The sequence below is a fragment of the Trachemys scripta genome, chromosome 4 (genome assembly GCF_013100865.1).
Source record: "Trachemys scripta elegans isolate TJP31775 chromosome 4, CAS_Tse_1.0, whole genome shotgun sequence".
In the NCBI taxonomy this organism is placed as follows: domain Eukaryota; kingdom Metazoa; phylum Chordata; order Testudines; family Emydidae; genus Trachemys; species Trachemys scripta.
This window is the reverse complement of record NC_048301.1, coordinates 13,168,528-13,193,141: the sequence shown is the minus strand read 5'-3', so window position 1 is coordinate 13,193,141 and position 24,614 is coordinate 13,168,528. Positions and strand designations below refer to the sequence as shown.

The 24,614-nt window shown below is 44.4% G+C and overlaps 1 protein-coding gene across 3 annotated transcripts in view; it reads left to right on the top strand.

Moving 5' to 3' along the window:
- The first annotated feature begins 526 nt into the window (after nt 1–526).
- LOC117876421 (coiled-coil domain-containing protein 175-like) overlaps nt 527–24,614 on the top strand; it is a 46,366-nt gene continuing 22,278 nt past the window's right edge. For 2 of the 3 annotated variants that reach the window (XM_034768587.1, XM_034768588.1), the window contains exons 1-7: nt 9,592–10,158; nt 10,641–10,776; nt 12,045–12,273; nt 13,467–13,589; nt 16,355–16,464; nt 18,796–18,877; nt 21,810–21,946. In XM_034768587.1, coding sequence (XP_034624478.1) covers nt 10,089–10,158; nt 10,641–10,776; nt 12,045–12,273; nt 13,467–13,589; nt 16,355–16,464; nt 18,796–18,877; nt 21,810–21,946 — 887 coding nt within the window. In that variant the 5' untranslated portion in view covers nt 9,592–10,088. Of the gene's footprint in view, nt 617–6,569; nt 6,656–9,591; nt 10,159–10,315; nt 10,428–10,640; nt 10,777–12,044; nt 12,274–13,466; nt 13,590–16,354; nt 16,465–18,795; nt 18,878–21,809; nt 21,947–24,614 lie in introns of those variants that run through there. The other variant, XM_034768589.1, reaches the window with a different exon arrangement.

The window sequence follows — 24,614 nt, the reverse complement described above, 5'->3', positions numbered from 1 at the left end:
GTAACCTATAGGTCTGTCTGTCTGACTGTCTGTCCCAGGGCTGGCAGCACAGTCTGTGTAACATGTAGGTCTGTCTGACTGTCTGTCCCAGGGCCGGCAGCACAGTCTGTATAACCTGTACTCCTGTTCTTCTTTTTGCGGATACAGACTAACACGGCTGTTACTCTGAAATCTGTATAACCTGTAGCTCTGTCTGTCCCAGGGCTAGCAATACAGTCTGTGTAACATGTAGGTCTGTCTGTCTGTCCCAGGGCTGGCAGCACAGTCTGTGTAACATGTAGGTCTGTCTGTCTGTCCCAGGGCTGGCAGCACAGTCTGTGTAACATGTAGGTCTGTCTGTCTGTCCCAGGCTGGCGGCATAGTCCGTTTGCCCTGCAGCCAGGTCTGCCTGTCCGTCTGCAGGCCCCGGTCCCAGGGGAGCCCGCTGCCCGACGCCCGCCCTCTAGTCCCAGAGCCCGGCCTCCGTTAGGGGCCGCCCGAAGGCTCGCAGCGTCCGGTTCCCCTGGCAACCGAGGGGCCTGCTTCGGGCGCGGCGACGCGATGGAGACGCCCTGCCTGGGGGGCCTGATTCCGGCCCAGCCCGCGCTCGCTGCCCTGGGCCACCTGCACGGAGTGGGTGAGCGGGGCGGGGCCCGGCCCAGGGGTCGCTTGTGGAGGCCCCAGTAAGGCGCTGCGGGGGCGAGCTCCGGGCTGGGCGTGGATCCTGGGTGGGGCCCCAGGTTGGGCGCGGCCGCGGGGAAGGGGATCCCGGACTGGGCGCGGCTCCTGGGGGGAGGGACGGGGACGCTGGGCCTGGCTCTGTGGGGGAGGGGACACCGGTTTGGCATGGCTCCTGTTGGGGCGGGGAAGGGGATACAGGGCTGGGCACGGCTCGGGGGGGGGGGGCACCGGCTGGTCCTGGCCGCAGAGCAAAGGGTGACTGCATAATACTCAGGTGTCATTTGCCCTCTCTGGTTCTGAAGGCCAAGGGGGTTAGTGACCCTGGGGTGTAAATTGCCCCCTCTCCAGCCCCACTGTGGGATCCAGACCAAGAGCAGCCCTGCTGCGGGAAAGGGGTAAGGGAGTGGGGTGGGGGTGAGTTGTTTCCCTGTCCAACCCCACTGCCAGCTAGTTGCGGGGTCCCAGAGGCAGAAGAGGGGATCAGCTCTTCAAGCATATGTCTCTTGCCTCCTGTGGATCCAGAGGGGTTAATTTGTCGGGTTAGGGGGGTGAAACAATGGCTCATCCCACTGGGGTTCCCTTCCCCACCCAGATGGATTTTTGGGAAACTCCATGAGGATTCAACCCCCAACTGCCCCATTCCCATCCCACAGGTATTTCCACAGGAGGGTATGCCCTGGGCCAATGTTATTTACAGGACAATCTTTGTAGAATTTTTGTCACGTGTGTAAGTAGGAAAAGCTACCTCGGGAGGCATACACTTGGGATGCTTTATATGTATTTTACACTATATATTTGTTCATATATATCCACACTATGGCAGGTATATTGAGACCCCTGTCCTTCAATGAGCTTCCTGTGGGCAGACCCCTGTATCCATGCAGAGCTCATTGTGGTATCAGGGCCTGATTTTGAAAATCGGTATTATTCAAACTTATCAGTTACACATTATTTTAGTTATATCTATAAAATATGTCTAAAATATTATTTGTCTGTCATTGTTATGGGCTGTCTTGTTCCTAATTGACCCAGGAGGTGTCTATCTATTAATCTGACTGCCATATGCATATAAATCAGAGAACTAAATCCTTCAGAAATTAGCATTTTGTGGGGGTGGGTAATATGTGTAGACAATACATTTCTTTGGTTTGATTGTCACATACACAGCCATCTGGTTTCTCTGCGGGACTCAGACTTTTTGGCAAGCATATATTTAATAATCTGTTTAGGTCCCTAGATACTCATGTTGTTCTACTGCTTCTTATTTTTGCAAACCATTCTTTTAAAATCTTCTTGAGCAGGTAATGTTTCCACATGTGTAAAATCCCCTGTACCTACACATAGCGCTAGCACATTGGGAAAACCATACATGGCAAAGAATCCTTCTTTGACCTCTATTTCTGCTGATACATTGGAGAAGTGAACACATTTCACACACTGGGCAAATATTGCATTCAGGTGCTGAGACAGGTGGTGTGAGACAGATGCCTGTGGTCTCCTATGAACTTCTGCAATGAGTGCATGGCATGGCATCTGAAGGAAGAAGGCACTTTGACAATCACTCAAAATACAGAATCTTTTGGGTCTTAAGAGTTTGGAAAGTCCTTGAACTGACTTGAGTGTTAATTTTGTTCAGGCGATATCTGACAAGAAGCTGGTTGTGGTGCTCCCAAAAGGCCTTGGAAAATAAATCTGCTATCTGAAAACACATTTATCACTATATCTGTCACAAGAAATAAAACCCACTCTCGGGACAACAGAAAGGGCTAGAAGATAAAACATTGGGAAACTTCAGCAATCAGTAGTTTGCTGCTAAAGCGTTTGTGTAAGGAGGTTTAGCAATAACTAAGAATGGAAGAAATTGATTCAGGGTGAAAGATTAACCACTATCTAGGGAGAGGCATTGTTTTAGAATAGTGTAAGCAAGGAGGTATAACCAAGAGTAATGGAATTAACTAGAACAAAGAAAAAAAATAGATTGGATGGGAGGGGGGGGATTCCAAACTCAAGTTTTATTAGATCGTGGAATACCTTACAAGGGAAATAGTGGCAAACTTTTGTTGGATTCATTTTAAAAATAAATTGTACAGGAGGGTCTAGTCAGCTCTAGTGATTGGTAATGGGCTAAGGAACATTTTTCCTTTAGGTTGCCAGTCAAATCTGACTCTGGTTGATAGTGATGGAAAGTTGTTACTGTGTGTGATACCTGTTTAGTGCCCACTGCAACATGAATTGCTAGTCTTGGATTAGTTCCTTGTGGTGAGATGTCTGTGTCATAACATATTTACTACTGATAGCCTCAGCAGAGAGCTCAAGGACTGAATGGGGACGGAGGCTGCATTTCCTGTTATCCCAGAGTAGGTCTCCTTAGTTCAGGTTGGAGGCATGTTGGCAGGGCTTTCTGACAACCAAGTTGAGCCCATTATCCTAGGCACCATACAAATATATAATAAATGTCAGTCCCTGCCCGAAGAGCTTACAGTCTAAAAGACAAGATGTAACAGAGAGATGAGACAAACCGGTGGGTCGGAATGACATGAGATGGTGTAACATAAATATAATAAGATGTGAAAATGCTTAGCCAGTAGTAATGATCACAGCTCTCTACTTGCCTGGCCATTATCGTGTTGCAATTTACCATTTGTGTTATGGAGGAAGTGAGTTTTGAGGAGGGACTTGAAGCAGGACAAGATGATAGCTTTATGGATTTTGATTGGGAGCTTTTCTCATGTGTAAAGGGCGGCCTGGCAGAAAGAGCATGTCAGAAAAGTGGAGAATTGGGAGATCAAGGCTGGTGTTATTGAGAGAGTGAAGATGGGAGTCAACATTATGATAACAGATCAGTTACATGGAGAGGGGCTAAACTATCAAAGGTTGAGGGCTTTGTAAGTATGGACAAAAAGGTTGTGTTTGATGTACTGGAAACAGGGAGCCAATGGAGAACCTTAAAAGGGATATGTGACATAGTCTGTGCACTGAGTCATGAAGATGATCTTAGCAGCAGCATTTTGAATGGATTTGAGGAGAATGAGGTAACAGGCATTGAGGTCAGAGTGTTGATCACAGTCGTTAAGGCACAGGATGGTTAGGTCTTGGACAAGAACTTTGGCAATGTGGGCAGATGGATCACTTGATGATTACCTGTTCTGTCCATTCCCTCTGAAGCATCTGACATTGGCCACTGTCAGAAGACAGCATACTGGGCTGGATGGACCTTTGGTCTGACCCAGTATGGCTGTTCTTATGAGAGGAAAAGTCGATTTATGGAGATGTTGTGGTGGAAAGAAATGGCAAGTTTTAGACATGGCCTGGGTGTGTGGGTCAAAGGACAGGCCACATCAAAGAGGAAGCCAAGATTATGTTCTTGAGCAACAGGAAGGATGATTGTGATAGAGAAAGTAGAGGTCTTTGGTAGGGAGGGAGAATAGGTCATGTTAAGTTTCATTTGACAGCTGGACATCCACAAGGAAATGTCAGAAAGACAGGCTGAGATTTTGAGTTTAGATGGACTCAGGTTCAGAGGGGAGAGAAATTTTTGTGAATTATAACATAAAGATGGTAATTGAGCTGCGATTATGGGTGAGAGTCACTCAGAGATAAGGTGTCGGAGGAGCAAAGAAGGGGGCTGAGGGTGGAGACCTGCATATATTGCCTTGTCATCAGCAGAATCCTCCTGTGGATAAAGAATACTTTTCTGAGTTTTGCAGGTTCCCTTTCTAAGCCTGTGTTTGGTTGGGATTTACCTCCTTTAAAAAAATCTACATACCACCTTGTAAGTAGGCACTATCCAATTTAACAAATGGTCCTAAATGTAAGTATGCCAGAAAACTGGCAGATGCATTGAGTCAGATAATAAATGGCTGCATTTTCTTTTCTTTTTTTGCCTAAGGATGTGGAAGCAGCCGTTCGTAAAGAGCTTTCCCATATAAAGTTAAAGAGATCTTCTATTCAGGGCTTAACATTCATAGTCAGCTGCCTATAGACCTGCCCCAGTGGGCCACCTAGCTCAGCCTTTTTGTCCCCAAAATTGGGTGGGGAAGAGGAATGCAAGAGGGGAGGCCACCACCATGGAAGGCAGAGAGAGAGGGTGGGGAAACAAGGAAAGACACAATGAGGGAGGGGAAGGACGGCAACACAAAATAGGAAGGATACATTATAATGGCTTGTAAAGGGGACAGTGTTAGCTTTTGTAGTAAACATGAGGTAGAGAAAGAAGACCAAATAGATAAAAGGAATCAAGAGGGAATCTGGGAGAGAGGACAGAATTAAAGCAATGGAAAAAGGTAAAGAGAAGTCAAGAAAAGACTTGACAAGCAGCAGTGTAATTAGTGACATTGATTTTTATTTTTGCATGGTATGCCCTACATTTATCCTGTTTCTGGGGAAAGTGGCTCACAGATCTGTTGATCTGCAAGTGATAGAGAGATTGTGATGACAGAATGTTGTTGTTGAAGGGACTTGTCTCTAATTGCTGCTTACTGCTGGGCCTATAGTGCAGGGCCAAATTCTGCTGTGATTTACCCCCATGCAAGCCAACTATATCCAGTGGACCTCCCTTCTGATGTCATTTACGCTGGTTGAATCATAAGTAACTTAATTCAAGTCAAAGGAGTTATATCAGCATAAAAGTGGTAGATCATCAGAATCAGACAGTACACAGGGCGTAAGTTAGAACTTGGCACGAAGGCCACTAACTTGAGGTAAAATTCTAGTGAAGACAAGGCAGTTTGTAGTTTTCACCCAAGTTAGCAGGTCAAATGAAGAATATGGGAGAGCCTAGGGTTTTACTTAGAATTAAATATTATGAGTTAAGAACACACCTTTTTTCCTAGTGAAGACACTGCCTCCATTTTGCGGTCACAAGTTCACGACTGTCCCAGCTCAGAACTAGAACCCCTGTTTTATGGGATCTCAGTAGGCCAAAGTCCTTCCAATTTTTCCTTAAGGATTGGGGCTCTCTGTGGACCAGAGGTCCTGTCCATTTGCTGGATCAGAAAGAAGGCTATGGATCAGATTACTATCAAGCTATTTAACCAAAAATCTTTCTTTGCCTGTTGGTCCTTGGAGAATCCAGTTTGAACTAGATTATGTGAACCTCTCCAGGGGGTAGCTGCAAAAGGTGTCCCGAGTAGCTTATAGGACAGGGGTTCTCAACATTTTCTTTCTGAGGCCCCCTAACATGCTATAAAAACTGCATGGCCCACCTGTGCCATGACAACTGTTTTTCTGCACAGAAAAGGTCATTGTAGCAAGCAGGGCAATTGTCCAGGGCCCCACGCCACAGGGGGCACCATGAAGCTAAGTTGCTCAGGCTTCAGCTTCAGCCCCGGGTGATGGGGCTTTCTGCCCTGGGCCCTAGTGAGTCTAATGCCGGCCATGCTTGGCAAACCCCCTGAAACCTGCCCGCGGCCCGCCAGGGGCCCCGGACTCGTGGTTGAGAACCATTGTCCTCGGAAACCAGATTCATGTGTATTGGTCCAAACAATTCTTTGAAGATCATAATTCTTCCCAAATATTGCATTAATCATGTCTTCTTCCTAAAAAAGTTCCATACAGTCCCACAATAATACATAAACCTTTACATTTTAATACAATGAACTCCTAAACTACTTAAGCCTAATACAGTAGGGTTTAACTTAGTTCAGTAAGGTTTATCCAGTATTTTGTCATGTCTGTCATACTATGTTCCCCTAGAACTTTATACTTAATTTCTTATGTCTTTAATTTGAGGAATGTAAAAGGTGCTGCCCTAGTTTAGAACCATGACAGTAATCAATTTAGCAAATGTTTTGGAATAAAGCCTTCTCTTTTAGAATAACACTTATAAAATAATGTAGCAGTATGAATATATAATTTTAAGGTTAAGGGAAAAAATTGAAGCTTTAAATTTTACAATGTTTTTAATTTAGAAATACAACTGAAAAATGAAGCGTGTGCATTCAGTGAAGAAGCCGTGCAGCACCTTGAAGATGCTACTGAAGCTATTAAGAAACTGGTAACATAACCGGAAAGTATAAAGTATTTAGAGTCACTTGTACATGAGAAAGATGTACAGTGTGAAATGAGTGAAATTAATATTTTACTGTTGTATCATAAGCAACTTTCTGCTCTGAAGGTCAGATTCTCCCATCAGAGAAGGGAAGACAACTCCAGCTGAAGTCAGTGGAAGCTGTGCATGTACTTTGCAATGTGCACAATTTGGCCCTAATAATATAATCCAACTAATCCAACCCTACCAAGATAAATGACACAGCCAAGGAAAATGTGGGATTCTGTTACTTTGGAGCAGGGGCAGATGTAACCTCCCAATTCAATGGGTGTGTTGTACCACATCCAGCCCTGCTCCTGCTCTCTCTGCTCCACATGCAGCCCTGCTCCCCTTCTCATCTTCCCCCAGGATGTAAGGAAGTTGCCATGGCAGCCTGGAGTGGGCAGGAACGTACTAATGAGGTACCCCTTCCCCAGCGGCAATGGCACAGGTTCCCTCTGGCTTTCCCTACACCACAGCTCCCTGCCAGGCTGGATAAGGAGAACGGCCTGACTTTCCCCCACTGCCCCCCACCTAAATCCTTAGTGCTCTCTGCTTATTCAAGGCTTCCTGTTGGTCCATGGCACTGAGAGGAGCTGCCGTGTGTTCTGGCAGGAGGGCCGGGAAGGCAGAGTGGGACCTGGATGCTGGCCAGGCTCCCCCAAGCAGGAGTGCTCCCTGTCCACCCTCTATACCTTCATGCTGGCTCGAGACTTCCCGCCGGTGCTTGGCACTGAGAGGAGCTGCTGCAGGTTCTGGCAGGAGAAGGGATCTGGGTGCCAGTTGGGAGCCATGAGATGCAGTCATGGAAGTTCATTAATGTCTGTGGGTGCAGTTGCACCCATGGACCCTGACTAGAGCTGCCAGTGCTTTGGAGGACTTCCCTAGGACTAGGCCCAGTCCACACTTTGTGTAAGTGTATGCACTTGCACTGAAGTCAAGAGAGGAAGGATGCTCTTGTGGTCAATGCAATGAATTGGGTCTCCAGATCTGGTAGTTCCCAGCGCTTTCACAGACTTCCTATTTTAGTTTAGAGCAAGTGATTTAGGCCCCAGTCTTGCAATGAGCTTGTGTGGGTGGAACCTCATTGAAATTAATGGGGCTCCACATGAGTGCAAAGTCTGCTTGTGAAGAGCTCCTTGGAGGATAAGGGCCTTATTCTTTCACTTAACCCCATCTGTATGAATGAGAAGAATACCTCTGTGTCTCATAGGGATTTTGTGAGGATACATTATTTATGGATTGTTAGCTGCCCAGATGCTACTGTGATGAGCACTATAGAAAAGCCTGTATTAAAAAATAAAGCAAATCAATAATTTTGACCTAGGTGTTTTTCCCTCTGACCCCAATGCACTCTTTCCTGGAGCAACTCTTAGTGTCCTTCACTACAGAGAGACGAGAACTCCCATGTGCATGGTTAGGGTGTCATCTGTGATATTTCTTAACTGGGAATCGCTGTTCATAGATGATTGGCATCTGTCATAAGGCCATGGTAGACATTAAAGCCAAAGTGGTTTCAAATAAAACAGTTTAAAAAAATCTCTTTAATTTATCCGCTGATAAATGTAAATCTCTTATAAAACTCTCCTTTTTTCCTTCACTACTACTCTAACTCACCTGTTTCAACCCTCCTCTTCAGTAATTCATCATTAAGGCTGCAATTCTGTCACAGAGGTTGCAGAAATCACAGATTCTGTGACTTTCCACGACCTCCATGACTTTCGCAGCTGCAGTGGCTGGTGCGGCTGACCCCAGGGCTGCTCGGGCGCCCTGCGGCCAGCCGCACTGGCCATTGCTCGGGTGGCCTTGGGCAGCTGGCCCTGGGGAGTACCTGAGCAGCAGTCCCGGGGGCAGCACCGGAGAGCGCCCTGGCACCGGGACCTCGGAGTAGCGGGTGGCTGAGGGCAGTCAGCCCCCTTGGCCAGTGCAGGGGCTAGCCATTGGTCCCTGGGACCCCCTAGAGCAGCAGTGTCCTGGGGCTACCCAGAGCAGCAGCACCCCCAGGCCCTAGGAGCTGCTAAGTTTTAGTCAGGGGTATTTATATAGTAAAAGTCATGGACAGGTCACGGGCCATGAATTTTTGTTCATTGCGCGTGATCTGTCCATGACTTTTACTAAAAATACCTATGACTAAATCTTAGCCTTATTCATCTTATTAATCAACTTATTCATGAGTTATTTTTATGTCACTAGCTCAGTTCAGCAAAAGTGTTCTCAATTTGCAGTAAAAGTGAAAAAGAAGATATAATTCTCTCCAGTGAAATCTTCATATTCTCATTGTGTTTCTTGTATACTATTGCCACCTCTTCAGTCTTTCTACACTTAAGGAAAGCAGTGTGTACTGGGTGTAAGTGTAGGCATGTAGAATTGAGTATTTGAGGAATCGGCTTGGACTACCTCTTTTTTTTTTTCCATCTTTCTTAGGCTGGTGAAGATAACTGTTGGCAGGGGTGAAAGTAAGTTAAAGGACTTACCAGTACGCCGGAGTCCTGGCAGCCCCAGGGCCTTAAATCACCCCCGGAGCTACCAGTTGCAGAGGCGGCTGGGAGCCAGGGGACTTGGGAGATTTAAAGGGCCCGGGACTCTGGCCGCCACTACCTCAGCGCAGCTCTGGGCCCTTTAAATCTCTGACAGAGCCCTGCCACCGCTACCCCAGGGTTCTGGCAACCGGGCTCGGGCAGCGGGGAGCCCCTGGCCCTTTAAATCGCCACCTGAGCCCCGGGTAGCGGTGGAAGGGCTCCAGCGGTAATCGCCGCCCCGGGCCCTTTAAATCACCGCCAGAGCTCTGCTGCCACCACCCCGGGGCTCGGGCAGCGGGGCTCGGGAGGCGATTTAAAGGGCCCTGGGCTCCGGCCACTGCAGGGAGCCCTGGGCCCTTTAAATCACCAGACTGGGGAAGCTGATCTGGTCCGGCATGGCGTACTGGCTCTTGCCGTACTGACTTACTTTCATCTCTGGCTGTTAGCAAAAATGCAGGTCAGGCATTAGGCATAGGTCTAGGTCACCACTTATTTATGGACCAGCCATTCTTCTCCACCCACCTCCAGCTGGAAGCTGTATCAGCACGGCACTGACCCAACTCCCCCACCCACTGTACAGTTTCAGGGGCTCTGCCCCTTTAAGAGCTCCTCTCAGTCTCAGCAGTGACTCTAGCCTAGCTTTGATGGGTGCCTATTTAATGGTGCCTTCAACACACACCCCCTAGTGGTCCACAGCCAGGAGCTGACACGCCAGTGTGCCGGCCCAGGATTTGAGGGCTTTTTTCTGACATTTAATTATCCCCCCCAAAACAGAAGCTGAGAGACAGGATCTGCACCAGCAATGTGGTTCTGGCGCAGCTGCTCCCCCAACACAGCTTTTGGAGTGGGGAGAGGGTCTGGCCCTTTAAGGACTGCCCCACATGAGAAGCCTGGAGCTGCCACACCAACATGGCTCTGGCCAGCCCTCCATGGGACGAGATTTTTTGGAGGGTAAGTGGAGGGTGGGAGTGCCTAGGCTAGGGTAGCCATGTATAAAGGCGGAGAATGTAGAGTTTAGAAGCCCCAAAGCACTTTTTCATATATTGTTTTGTTAAGTGAGTGAGGTTGAATCTAACCTTTGCGTGATCACCTATTTGTTAATTGTCAGGAAAAATTAAGAAGACACACCCTTGAACTTCTAGAAGAGGAGACCATAAAAAATAGTAATCTCCGTTTAAAACTCCAGAATCTTCCAGAAGTAGTTACCAAGGAGTTGGAAGGTAGTGTCAAGTTAACCAACTCTGAGAATATAAGTGGGGAGACAAAATGTATCCCTAAAGTAAGAGAATTACTCTGGGGGCGACCGATAGTTGACAGTTCCTACAGTAATGCGTTAAAGATTACAGAAAATAAGCCACATTCAAATTGTTGTTATACATGTTTTTGGGTTTTTTTTTTTTTTTTTGCAACAACTGCACACGTTATTTTTCTAGCTCTTGTTGGTGCAGCCCGTGAATCCAGTACTGCTAAGATAACTCAATTACAGACTGCACTGAAAAACATCGCGTCTGAAATCGAATCACTGAATCAGAAGCAAATCCTTTGTGAAACCCAGAACGCTGCTCTGTGGTATGTATATATTTGCTTCAAGCTTCAGGAAATCATATTGATAGAGGATTAAGGAGAAATGAAATGGAATTGGAGCCTGGTGAACAGTGCTTGTCCCTTGTTTCTGCAGCGAGCTGCAAATCTTCCTAGGCAGCTCTTTGCTGCAGTAACAGCCCTGCTTTTGAAGATCTTTCGTGTCACTGCCTGATGCCAACTGCCCCCTGCTGTAATGATAGACTGGCTTATAGGCAAGTGACTGCAGATCTGACTGTGATGACAGTGGCAGGGGGAGAGCCTTCTGCCTGCAACAATGAATGTCAGAGGACAATCAGAAGTAGAGAGAGTTTTAAATTTGCAGCCCCCAGATCGCCACCTGTGGGAGAGAGCTCTGAGTTAGGTGTTTATGCTGAGAGAGCCCCCTAATGCTTTGGGGGGAAATGCCAGGCATAACTGTGTCAGCATAACCTTCTAGTATAAACACAACATACGCTGACAGGAGGAGGAGTTCTGCCAGTATGGGAACACTACTTCTCCAAACAACATTAGTGATGCCAACAGACGCCATTGTCTGTCAGCACAGCTGCGTCTACACTGAGGATTTTGTCAGCATAGTATCCTGCCTAGAGAGTGTGGATTTTTCACATCCCTGAGTGACATAACTATATTGGTATAAACTTTAATCGTAGACCAGGCCAAAATCTCTGCAAACACCCCCTCATGAATCTTCCTCTTCCACATTGTCCCACTGGGATATTGGGACATTTGCTTTGTCCATGCCAGATTTGATGTTCCTATCACTTTCTGCCAAAGAGCTAGAGTTGTTCAAAAAGAGATCATAGCGTAGTTTCTTACAGCAGGAAAACTGATATATTTTTCATTCCTTCTATGTTGGAAAACAGTTCATCTATTTTGTATTAAACTTTCAGAAAATATTCACACCTGAAGAAGTAAAACTTTGAGAATGTTATAAGCAACTGAAAATGAACCTTTAAAATGGGCAGTCTTAGATAGTCTTAATTACAGGCAATTCTATATGCACTACTGTACTTATATTTTATATCTATTTTATTTCTATTTTTATATATATATATATATATATATATATATATATAGTGCTAGACTTGTCGGAGTCATTAATGTGTGCTTTACTTTATTGAAAGGTAGAAAATAAAGGTTCAGGTCTCGAGCTACCCTGCAGTGTTTTTACTGACTTCAGCAGGCTTTGGACCAGGACTTGAATCCTTATGGCAGGTATGCAGTATAATCTGTCTCTGATTTATTTTTGCCAGTAAGGACCAAGAGTGGCTGTGGGTCCAGCATGAAGAAGCTGTAGACTTACTGAACCAGCAGATGGCACAGAAAGCTAACACAAATATACTTTTAAATGAGTTTTGCAACAAAAAAAGGGATGCAGAACAAGAAATAATCAACCTAATGAATGCTATCAAAGAAGTGAAAGATGTTCTAGCTAAAGAAATACAACTATTTAATGATGAAATCGAAATGTGGGCTAGAAAGGTAAATATCAGGCGCTGTACTCCACAGTCATAAATGTATACATGTTTATATAGCTGCAAAACTGAAATGGTTTTAGGAATTATACTGAAATGTTGATGTTTATTCAGTGCCTAGCACAATGGGGTCCTGGTCGATGAGTAGGGCTCCCGAGTACTATGATCATACAAATAGTAAATGATAATAATATTTATGCTAAACATTTTACACAGTTTGTTCTCATGGAGTCAAATTATGCCTTCATAACAATACAAAAGGAAATTGACTTCCAAACAAACTCTTCATATTGGAGTGGGGACAGGGTCCAACACACACACACACACACTATGGAATTTAAGAGAATATAAGAACTTTTATATAGAGAGAGTGTGTATGTGTGTATATATATTTTTCTTATATTCTCTTAAATTGCCTATTGAATTCTGACTTCTTCTGTTTAATTACTTTAATATGAGAAGAGAGAGAGAAGAAAAATATCTTTATTTTATTGCTTTTATATTTTGTCTTTCTTATTTGATTTCTATTTTGAAAAATGCCATAAAATATATCTTAAGGGGTTCTCAAACTAGGGGTCGGGACCCCTCAGGGGGTCGCAAAGTTATTGCATGGGGGGTCACGAGCTGCCAGCCTTCACCCCAAACCCCGCTTCACCTGCAGCATTTATAATGGTGTTAAATATATAAAAACGTGTTTTTAATTTATAAGGGGGGGGCCCCCTCGGAGGTTTGCTATGTGAAAGGGGTCACCAGTTCAAACGTTTGAGAAACACTGTAAAAGGATATTACATTCTTTTAGTTTGACAAAAATATTTTTCTGTAGAACAAATTATAGCCCCAGTACTGCCAGGACCTAATCACGTGCCTAATTTTATGCACCGTGAGTAGTCCCGTGTAAGTTAGTGGGACTGTTTATAGCATATAAAACTAAGCATGTGCATAAGTCCTTGCTGGGTCAGAGCCTAAATTAATACTCTATTTTAATGAATTATTAATAGGATTTTCCTGTAGGGTTTGTGCACAGAAATTATAGACAGTGTCCCTGTAGAAAGTTCTTTTCTTCTAGTATAATTTTCCCATTAGTATAACACTTTTTATTGAAAGGCTCCAGAGACTGCCCTATTTACAAATATAGAGACTTTCTTCTTTAGTTAAGCAATACATAGTAGCTTGTAAAAATGGTTATATTTTTAAATGTAGAACGCAGAGATGAAAACAAAACTTGATCTTCAGAAGGAAAAAACTTCAGGAAAAAAGGATGAATTCGAAAAATTGTCCATAAAGCTATCGGCTGTGCAGTCTGAGATAGCTCAAAATACAACGGTAAGGAGAAAATAACTAGCTTCTCGCAAAAGAGTTCTTATTTCAATGCAAATTCTTACTGTAAAGAGCATCAACTTTTAATTTAATAGCTGGACAAATTGGAGGGAGTTGAGAGAAGAGGGCTGGAGGGACCAGCTTCTATGAAGAAAGAATAAAAGAGCTAAGGACTTGTCTACATGAGGAAATTAACCAGTAATTATTCCATAATAAAGTCACCTTTGTTCTGGAATAGAGTGTCCGCGTGGGGAAGTCAGACCAGTATTGCTATAGCAGAATAATTGTTCTGCTATAGCTATGGCAGTCAGTTTTCCCATGCAGACATGCACGTTATATACATGCAACAGCTCAGCTAGATGATGACACAGGCCCCATTCCTGTAACTGGCTCCAGATGATTGCCCAAGCAGAGCCACTTGCAGAATCAAGGCTAACGGGGAGAAATGACAAATTGCAAATACTTGATGGCTAAAAATACCAAACAGAAAAAGGGGTTATTGAATGTGATCCAAGGTGGCGTAACTAGGAACAATGGGAATTATAGAAAGGAGAACACTTAATCTGCGTATCAGGAAAGATATCTTGGCAATGAGATGTATTAGAATATGGAATAATCAACCAAAGGAAGTGATGGAAGCCCCATTGCACAAAATAACACCGCTCCCATTGATGCATGAATAAATACAATATAGGGAATCTCAAGATCTGGGAAGTCAGAACTAATAGGATGAAAAGGGTAACTGGGATTTTTTTGCCTTCCACGCAATACTGGTTACCATTTTTACCCCATATAATCCAAAAACAGTTTTCCCTTGTTTTTTCACAGGAATAACTTCTCTTAAAAATGTAGGGAGAGATCAGTATCTTCATCTGTCCTCTTACCCTATGTCTTCACTGCAGATGCAACTTGAGTTATCTACATTTTAGTTAATTCCTCTTGAGTTAGGCCTGTCTATACTTCAAATTTAGGTCAATGTAGGTACAGTGCTCGAGGATGTGAAAAATCCACAGCGGTAGCTGTGCCAACCTATCTCACAATGGAGATGCAGCTAGGAATGTTTCCAGCAACTCAGGCCTGGTCTGTGCTATGCAGTTAGTCAACATAAACTGCTTTGCGTCAACCTAGCTGTGAAAGTCTCTTCACTTCAATTTGGCTCCCGCTGACGTTAGTGCCTCTGTATGCTGATTTAGTAACACCCTCCCCCCCCCCAGCAGTATAGAGTCGCAGTCAATGTAGTTAGACCAGCACAGTGTCCGTGTAGACACTGGGTTGCTTATGTCGACTGTCACTTGCTTTGAGGAACCGTCCCATGATGCCCCACACTGATAGTGCAATCAATGTAAGTGCTTCTGGTGAGGACTGCGCACTGTCGACCCATGGAGCCAAGTGTGCGTGCACACAAGAGATTTAATAACTGCAGTGGCTGTATGCTGACGTAAATTAGGTCGGCATAATTTTGTAGTGCAGTCATGGCCTTAGTTACCATCGCCTGGGGAGGTGATGTTTCTACAATGACGGAAAAACTCCTTCCGTTGCTGTAGTCTGCGAGTACACTGTGGAGTTGTGCTGGCCCAGCTATGGTGCCACAACTATGCTGCTACAGCCCTCGTAGGGTCGCCGTGGTGAAATAACACATGAGCAGCACTGGGTGATTGGATTAGCTCCTGATGGGTCGGTCCATACCTCCTGATGGGGCAGCCAACTTGAATTAAAAGCAATACTGCACTTGTTAAGGTTTTTGTATGTGGACAGGAGTTGAGTTAGGGCAGTGGTCCCCAACGCGGTGCCCGCAGGCGCCATGACGCCTACCGGGGCATTTATGTGCACCCGCGTAGTGCCCAGCAAGGGAGAGAAGCCGCGGCCCCATGCCTGATGGGGACAGAGAACTCAGGCTGTGGGCGCAGTGTTCTCTGTTCCCGGCAGGCGCGGAGCCCCCCTAGTGCCCAGCAGGGAAGAGAAACCGTGGCCCCACGCCTGACTGGGACAGAGAACTCAGGCTGTGGGCGCGGTGTTCTCTGTCCCCGGCAGGCGCGGGGCCCGCCTAGTGCCCAACAGGGGAGAGAAGCTGCGGCCCGGCACCTGCCGGGGACAGAGAACTCCGGGGCTGCAGACTGCGGGTGCCGGTGTTCTCGGTCCCTGGCAGGTGCGGGGCCCGCCTAGTGCCCAGCAAAGGAGAGAAGCCGGGGCCCCGCGCCTGCCAGGGACAGAGAACTCCGGGGCTGCAGGGCGCAGTGTTCTCTGTCCTCGCGGCTTCTCTCCGTGCTGCCCAGAACTGTTGCAAAAAAAAAAAAAAAAAAGCCTTGAATAGTTGTTGGCGCCCGCCACACTCTTCTGAAAATATGAATGTGCTATTGGCCACAAAAAAGTTGGGGACCACTGAGTTAGGGGCTAACCTCAAATTATAATTCAAATTAACTCTGCAGTGAAGACAAGTTAGAGGATAGAGTTTGTAGCTCAAAGATCTTTAAATCTCTTTTGGTTATCACTGTGACTCAATTTATTAACACTGATAGTGATAAAATAGAGTAATTATAGCAAAGCATTGGCTTGACTAGTACCTTAAATATCTTTTTTTTTTTTTTTTTTTTTTGGATATTGGCTAATGGTTTTGCTTGTGACATTTCAGAATAAATATTAAAAAGTTACACAAAAGTCATGAAAAAATTACATGATCTTTAAAAAAGAAAAGAAGTAGCAGTAAATTAATTATGTGAGTACTATTTATGGAAATATTGTGCATCAGTACTAACTAATTTAATTTTTAATAGATTATTTTTAATGAGAAAGTTCAGATAGCACGACTGAAAGAAACAAACGAACAACTAATAATGGAATTAAAACTTAAAATGATGGAAAAGCTGGAACTCTGCGAAAGGAAGTATGTGATTTGATTCTTTGTTCACTATGCTAAACTTGTATCAGCATTTAAAATTTCTGTAATCTTTAAGGAGTTAACAACAGTATTTGTTTGTAACCAGCCAGATTTAATAAATTATTTGAATAATTAAATATATAGAATGGTAAATAACTTCAAGTCAATTATTGTATTTATAAATGTAGCTTTGGCATCTAATCCGTGCACTGGTTACACAATCCAGTGCTATTCCTGGGAATCAAACTACCCCTCTTTCTAAAATATTGCAGGTCACCTGTCAATCTTTCTGTTTGTGTGATTGTTTATAAAGACACAGAGTGGCTGACTTAAAATAGCAATATTTTAGGGGCCAATACAGTGCTCATTGAAGTCAGTGGGATTCTTTCCATTGACTTCAAGTGGGCACACACACACAAAAAATAACTCAAATGATATATTGATGAATTTGAGGTAGTTGCCATGGAATAAATAGTCACATACAGTGTACATAGGGCCAGAATTGTGCCCAGCTGCTCTGTGTGTGTGGGCTGGGGAGGGTCAACACCAATGCACTATGTTGCCCTCCTGAACAGCTACAATCCCTGTGCTCTGTAGGGCAGGGACTACTCCTGCCAGGTGCTCCCAAAGGTGAAAGACACCCCAAAGGGGCAGGGAGGAAGCTGAGTCATGGATTATTTTAAATGGCACTACCGAGCTCATCATTTGGCTCCTAGATTACCCCGACTGAAGGGCTACAGTGAAATGTCCACATGCTCAGTAATTTCTCTGAGCTTTTTAACAATTTTGAAATTAAGTGTTTTTTTTCAGCTGATGGAAAAATACAACATGGGAATTTTCTTTGCAAATCAGACTTCCAGTTGAAATCCAAGATCTTGCCTCCACCAATGGCCAATACCTGATGCTTTGGAGGAAGGCAAGAGCACCTAACCATAGAGAAAATATTAATCCTGGGAGCCCTGTATAAATGATCTTATTGCCTTGAACCCTGAAGTTGGACTACCCTTTTCCTAGCTGGCATAACTACGCATGTCATTATTAGTAATAAAACTATTCAGTTCTTTTCAAAATCCAGCTGCAGTCCAGTACCAGAACGTGGCCCTGATCTGTCAGCATTTATGTACGTGCTTCATTTTACTACCATGAGTGTTGACTTCAGTGGGACTATTCATGGTAATAAATTGAAGCACATACATACACGTTCACGGGCTCAGGGCCTTTGTGACATGCTGCAGTGAATTTCATTGGTTGGTATGACAAAAGCATTCCCTTTGTATGACACTTATTTTTTATAGTCCCCAAAGTGTGTGAGGTGCCTTTTTTGCTCTACATTTTCTTGCCATTATCTCTAGCTCCACCTCATAATATATAATGGGCCAGGGCCTTAGTCATTTAAGTTAAACTGAAGACCTACGTCAATATGTTCCTTCTTTCCCTGTGTTTGGCACAAATCCCAAAGTACAAGCTACGTGGGGTTCTCAAGTTTCCACATTTCTTTGTTATGACGCCACCAGTTTTTCTACTCTTCCTTTCTTAAATTCTTCCCTCCTTTGTCAGATTTCTTCCTTCTCACATTTTTCCTCTAGCTAAAAGGATGGGCCAGGTGGCTCCTTGCTTGACCATGGGCAATCCTGCATGAGGAGCAAGGAAAGTGAACAGCTGTCATGCTTCCCCTGCCATCTCTAAGCCACGCAAGCACACAATGTCCATCAGAAGCAAGATTTATGAATTTGTTTTCAATTTGTATTCCATCCACGAGGCTGGTATCGCTGGATATGTCTACACTGCAGTCAAAGGTGTGATTGCAGCTTGGGTAGGCCTCCTAGTGCTAATGTTGTGGCTAATTGCAGCTTGGGTAGGCCTTCTTAGCACTAAATTGGTTAAAATTAGCAGTGAAGATGCAGCTGCATGGGCTTCAGTGCAAGATGAGTAGATACCCAGGGTCTCACGGCAGTCTAGTATAGCTCACACTGAAGTCTGTGCTACCACATCTTCACTGCTATTTTTAGCAAGCCAGCTAGATCACAGCTAGTGCAGGTATGTCTACACACGCTGCTATCAAATCTCCGGTTGTAGTGTAGACATACCCACTGTCACTGGCTGGCTTTATCTGCATCACAAGTTGTATATTAGTCAGGTGTGTATATGGGAAGCGCCTACTGGTGAGTAGAAAAATCTCTGTATTTGATAAACATTCAAGGTGCATTCTAAAATATTGTATGTTGTGTTTACACGAAAGGTATGAGAATAAGAACATGTAACATTTAACAGGCCATTGGTCATAGTTCTTTGTTCATGTTCACTCCTTAATATGTTTGCATTGGCTTTGTTTCATAGACATAGCCTCGATTCTGATCTACTGCATTTGCAATCAAAAATTGCCCAAGAAAGAGAGAATCTAAATATTGATATAGCAAAGGTAAGAAGCAGATTTTTTTTTTTTTACTACTTCGTTGGTTTTTAAAATGTATGAATATACAGTAACTCCTCACTTAAAGTTGTCCCGGTTAACGTCGTTTCGTTGTTATGCTGCTGATCAATTAGAAAACATGCTCGTTTAAAGTTGTGCAATGCTCCCTTTTAACGTTGTTTGGCGGCCGCCTGCTTTGTCCACTGCTTGCAGAAAGAGCAGCGCGTTGGAGCTAGCTGATGGGGGCTTGGAACCAAGATGGGCCGGCAGCTTCCCTATCAGTTCCCCACTCCCCTAAGTTCCCTGTGCAGCAGCCGCCCAGCAGGCTATCAACTGCCAGGCAGTTCAGCCATAAGTAACTATAAAATACCTGTGATGTGATCTGTTAATAGGTATAATTTATATAAGCAGCATTATTTTATGTTAAAAGCAGCAAAGAGTCCTGTGGCACCTTATAGACTAACAGACGTATTGGAGCATGAGCTTTCGTGGGTGAATACCCACTTCTTCGGATGCATGAAGTGGGTATTCACCCACGAAAGCTCGTGCTCCAATACGTCTGTTAGTCTATAAGGTCACAGGACTCTTTGCTGCTTTTACAGATCCAGACTAACATGGCTACCCCTTTGATTATTATTTTATGTTGTAGTTTGTATGCAGAAAGTGTATTTCTTGATCAGAGCTACTTTTTCTCACATTTTTACTGTGTTATATTTGTGGGTGCACTCTAGGTTAATATTCTAAAATTGGACTAATTTGTTATCAAGTAATCACTTGGGCCCAGAGGCTGCAAGTGGGTGAGCCATCACACCTGCACAGAACCTCATTGACTGCAATTATTTGCAAAATTGGGGTCTGACAAGGCACAATCATTTGCATGGTCAGAGTTTAAATAGCATTTGTTTTATTTCAATACATGTTTGTGTTAGGGCTCAAAAAACATCCTTGGAATCAGACAATTTTTACAGCAGGTATTATTTTTAATGTGCCCTGCTATAGCATTGGGTTTGAGTTGTTTACGTAGGAGTGAAGTAATAAACTCTAAATAAGTGGGTCTCAGTTCGGGCATCCGAAGAAGTGGGTTGTAGCCCACGAAAGCTTATGCTCTAATAAATTTGTTAGTCTCTAAGGTGCCACAAGTACTCCTGTTCTTTTTGAGGATACAGACTAACACGGCCGCTACCCTGAAACCTGTCATGTTCTATAAATTTAGCATGTTTTCACCTTTTGGATTTTACAGCTGTTTCATCCTCTAGTTTTCAATACATGCAGCTCACTCTTAAGCAAATGAACTTATTTCTCTAGTAGCTATCATCAGGTAAAATTGAGGATCCAAATTCACTGGTACAGCTCTGTCAGTTTTCTTTTTAATCACTCCCATGATTCAAAGCAGGCATAAACCTGACTTAACCAGCCAGTTAAATTGGGTTTATGGCTTTTGTCTGGAGGTGGAGCAGCACAAAGTAGTCAGAGTGGATGGGTGAATATTTCCTAGGGTCTGTTCCAAAGAAGCTGTGCTACAATGGAGCTGAAGATTGGGTGAAGCAACAACCCTCATCTACAGTATCTTCCAGGGTGTGATATTTTCTTGGGGTGCCCAAGACTGTGAGTCACCTTGTTACCCACTGCTTGCAGTGAAAGGGAGTCTAAATGGTAATAACTGGGTGTCAGCTCCCTGACACTGCCAGACTGTCAGCCACTCACGCATTCTTCTCTGGGCTTATGCCAGCCCTAACTTTGCCGTGCAGATTAATACTAGGTACTCAGTCCCTGAGATCCTCTGAAGTGTCCCCCAGTAGTAACTGGCTTCTGTCATGGGACACTCAAAGAAATGACCAGGTAAGCTGTCCCCAAGGGAACAGTATACACACAGTTTGACTGATACAAATCAGGATGAGGTCCTTTATAACATTCCTGTGCTGAGCTGTATTGGGAAGGAAACAATCATAAGTGTATTATCAAAGATTAAGATTTAAGAGATACTGAGTCAGGATGATGGAAATGTTACATAAAAAAACAACAGAGTCCTGTGGCACCTCATAGACTAACAGATGTATTGGAGCATAAGCTTTCATGGGTGAATACCCACTTCATCAGGTGTCATGCATCTGACGAAGTGGGTATTCACCCACAAAAGCTTATGCTCGTCTGTTAGTCTATAAGGAGCCACGGGACTCTTAGTCTGGATCTGTAAAAAGTGACAAACACGGCTACCCCTCTGATATAAAAAAACAAGTATAACACGCTTCTCATAGTCTGAACTTAACTTTAACAGGCTAAACATCTGTCTGAAAGCAGTTTTATGTTACACAAAGCTTTCTTCCAGCATCACTAACCAATATGGCTAGGATTCAACTTCCATGAATGCAAAAAGGGTGGTTCTTTTGCTTCCTCAGTGAAAGATAAAAAAGATGTCCTCTTGCCTTCCTCTTATATGCCAAAGACCACTGTTTTTGTCCCCAGAGTCAGGATGACCCCTGTGGTTCTTTTCCTGGGATGCTGGCTCCAAGGTGTCTTCACATACTCCTGCTTAGTCTGCAGGCAGATTTGGCTTCCATTGTGTTGGCTTATCATGCTTAATCTACATAGCCAACAGAGAGACAGGTGGATCAACGTCCTTTATCTGACCCCAAACCTGATTGTCAGCTCTACCTTGGACACCAATTTTGGGACATAGTCACAGCTCCTTAAATAGTATCTGTACATATATCTTGTAACAATTATGAAGATCAGTATGTTATAGGCTTTGCAAGATGGTACTGAGGGGTTCTTAGGGTCACACAGGTGCTGTGAAGTTTAATTAATTTAAAAGTCTTTCAGATTTTCTGATGGAAGGTGATGTGGCAGTACAAAGTATTATTACTATGACTATTAGATATGTGTAAAATAGACTGGGAATTAGAATGAATATTTAGTAACTATCTTTGGTCTTTATTTCTAGGCTAAGGAAGAATTACGTACAGCTGAAGGCCTGAATAGAAAACTTAAACATGAAAATAGATTTATAAGTAGCCAGTATCGGATATTACTGGCAGAAGAAGAACACTTACATGCAAAAAGGGACGAGGCGGCAACAGAGTAGGTTTAATCTGTCAATTTCTTAATTCTAAGGTTGTAGAGCCGTTTTTAAACTAAGGGAAAGCCAACAGGTGTGGAGGAGCATGTGGTTTGGACTGAGATATCTCGTAAGGGATGATCTACTAACGGAGATTCTCTGTATCTTAGTAAGGAGGAGAGGATGGAATATGATAAAATATGAGTAGAATCTGATGAGAAACAGCCAAATGAAAAAGAGCCCATTCAGTTATATCACATAATGGCAGACAGCTAAAAAGTGACAATTTTTAAGTGCTTATATACAAATGCTAGAAGTCTAAATATTAAGATGGGTGAACTTGAGTGCCTTGTATTAAATGAGGATATTGATATAATAGGCATCACAGAAACTTTGTGGAATGAGGATAGTCAATGGGACACTGTAGTATTAGAGTACAAAATATATCAGAAGGACAGAATAGGTCGTACTGGTGGGGGAGTGGCACTATATGTGAACAAAAGCGTAGAGTCAAATGAAGAAAAAAATCTTAAATGAACCAAACTGTACCATAGAATCTCTATGGCTAGTAATTCCATGCTTCAATAATAAGAATATAGCAGTAGAGATATACTACTGACCAGGATGGTAATAGTGACTGTGAAATGCTCAGGGAGATTAGAGAAGCTATAAAAATAAACTCAATAATAATGGGGAATTTCACCTATCCCCATATTGACTGGGTACATATCACTGTGATGGGTTCCCTGAGTCACAACCTGGAACTGGGGTATCACTGAGCCCTCTGTCATAACAATCTGGGTTCCCTCTCACACTGTGATGCTGTGACAATCTGCAAACCTCTCCAGGTCCTGCACTTACACAGACACCCACAAGCAGGGACACACACAGCTGAGTTACGTGAATGCTTTTCCTAGCCACTCATGAACCAGCAATAGAGAAGCTCCAGCCAATTCCCCATAGCTCCCCAGCCTGACCAGTGTAAGTTTATTACCCAGTTGCCACTTCTACAAAGGAAAGTGGACATGTGCCAGCTTTTGTACACTGAGCAGATTCCCCAAGCACTTCAAGCAAAACCCAGTGTTTTAGGTAAAATATAGAACAGATTTTTTAACTACAGAAAGACAGATTTTAAGTGATTATAAGTAATAAATCCACAGATCAAAGTTGGTTACCTAAGAAATAAAAATAAAATCACAATCTGAGTTCTATAAATTAGACAGGATTTCAGTCAAGCCATGTCTCACCCTGATGATATAGTCCAGGGGTCGGCAACCTTTGAGAAGTGGCGTGCCAAGTCTTCAGTAATTTAAGGTTTCGTGTGCCAGTAATACATTTTACATTAACAGGGGCCCCCGACAGAACCCCAGACTGGCAGCGGGCTGAGCGGGGCCGGCGGACGGAACCCCAGACCGTCATCGGGCTGAGCAGCTCAGCGCACTGCCCGTCTGCGTTTCCGTCTGCCACTTGTGCTGCTGGTCTGGGATTCTGTCCGCCAGCCCCTGCCAGCTGGGGTCCTGGCCACTGGCCCTGCTCAGCCTGCTGCCAGTCCGGGGTTCCGTCCATTCAGGCCAGCAGCGGGCTGAGCGGGGCCGGTGGACGGGATCCCGGCTGGCAAGGGGCCGGCGGCCAGGACCCTACACTGGCAGTTGGCTGAGCGGGGCTGACGGATGGCACCCCAGACCGGCGGCGGGCTGAGCAGCTCAGCCCGCTGATGGTCTGGAGTTCCGGCTGCCGGCTCCTGCCAGCCAGGGTCCTGGCCGTCGGCCCTGCTGCCAGCCTAGGATTCCGGTCACCCAGGCAGGCAGGGGGCTGAGCGGGGCCAGCGGCCGGGACCCCAGCTGGCAGCAGCGTGCCAGTAAAAATTGGCTTGCGTGCCGCAGGTTGCCGACCCCTGGTATAGTTCCTTAATACAAGAGCTGGGATTCTCCTTTCCAGCCTGGGACCACCTCCCCAGTTCAGTCTTTGTTCTCCAGATATGTTTCCAAGTGTTGAGTTGTGGGGGGAGTGAGGACAAATGATGATGTCACTTCCCCTCCTTTATAGTTCTTCCAGCTTACTGGAAGGATCTTTTGCTATGAGGTGAATCAAGCAGTCTCCATTGTCTACGTGCTCTCTCTGAGAGGCCTTCATTGTATACAGTTCCTGGAGTAGTCCTTGTGAGTCTGTATTCCTCTTAATGGGCCATTATCGGTGTCTGGTTGCTCCATTGTTATACCTAAAAGGCGGGTTGTGGGTGTTCCCAACCTTGCAACATATTTCAGTAACACACACATAGCAAAACTCCATAATTTCCCATACAATGATAGCACATACAATCCAACAGGGTATTAATGTTCAACAGATCAAGACTTTTAAAATGATACCTCACAAGGCATACTTTGTACAAAGCATATCATAATCCTAAAACTATGGTAAATATGGAGCTGCCAGAGTGTTGCTTTGGGGTACAGAGGGTCACAGTCACCTCAGGACTGGATGCAGAGGTCAAATTTCTTGACACCTTACATGACTGCTTCTTGGAGCAGCTTATTCCTGGAACCCACAAGAGGAGAGGCAATTCTTGATTTAGTCCTACGTGGAGCACAGGATCTGGTCCAAGAGATGAATATAGCTGAACTGCTTGGTAATAGTGACCATAACTTAAGAAAATTTAACATCCCTATGCAGCCCACCACAGTAATATTTAAT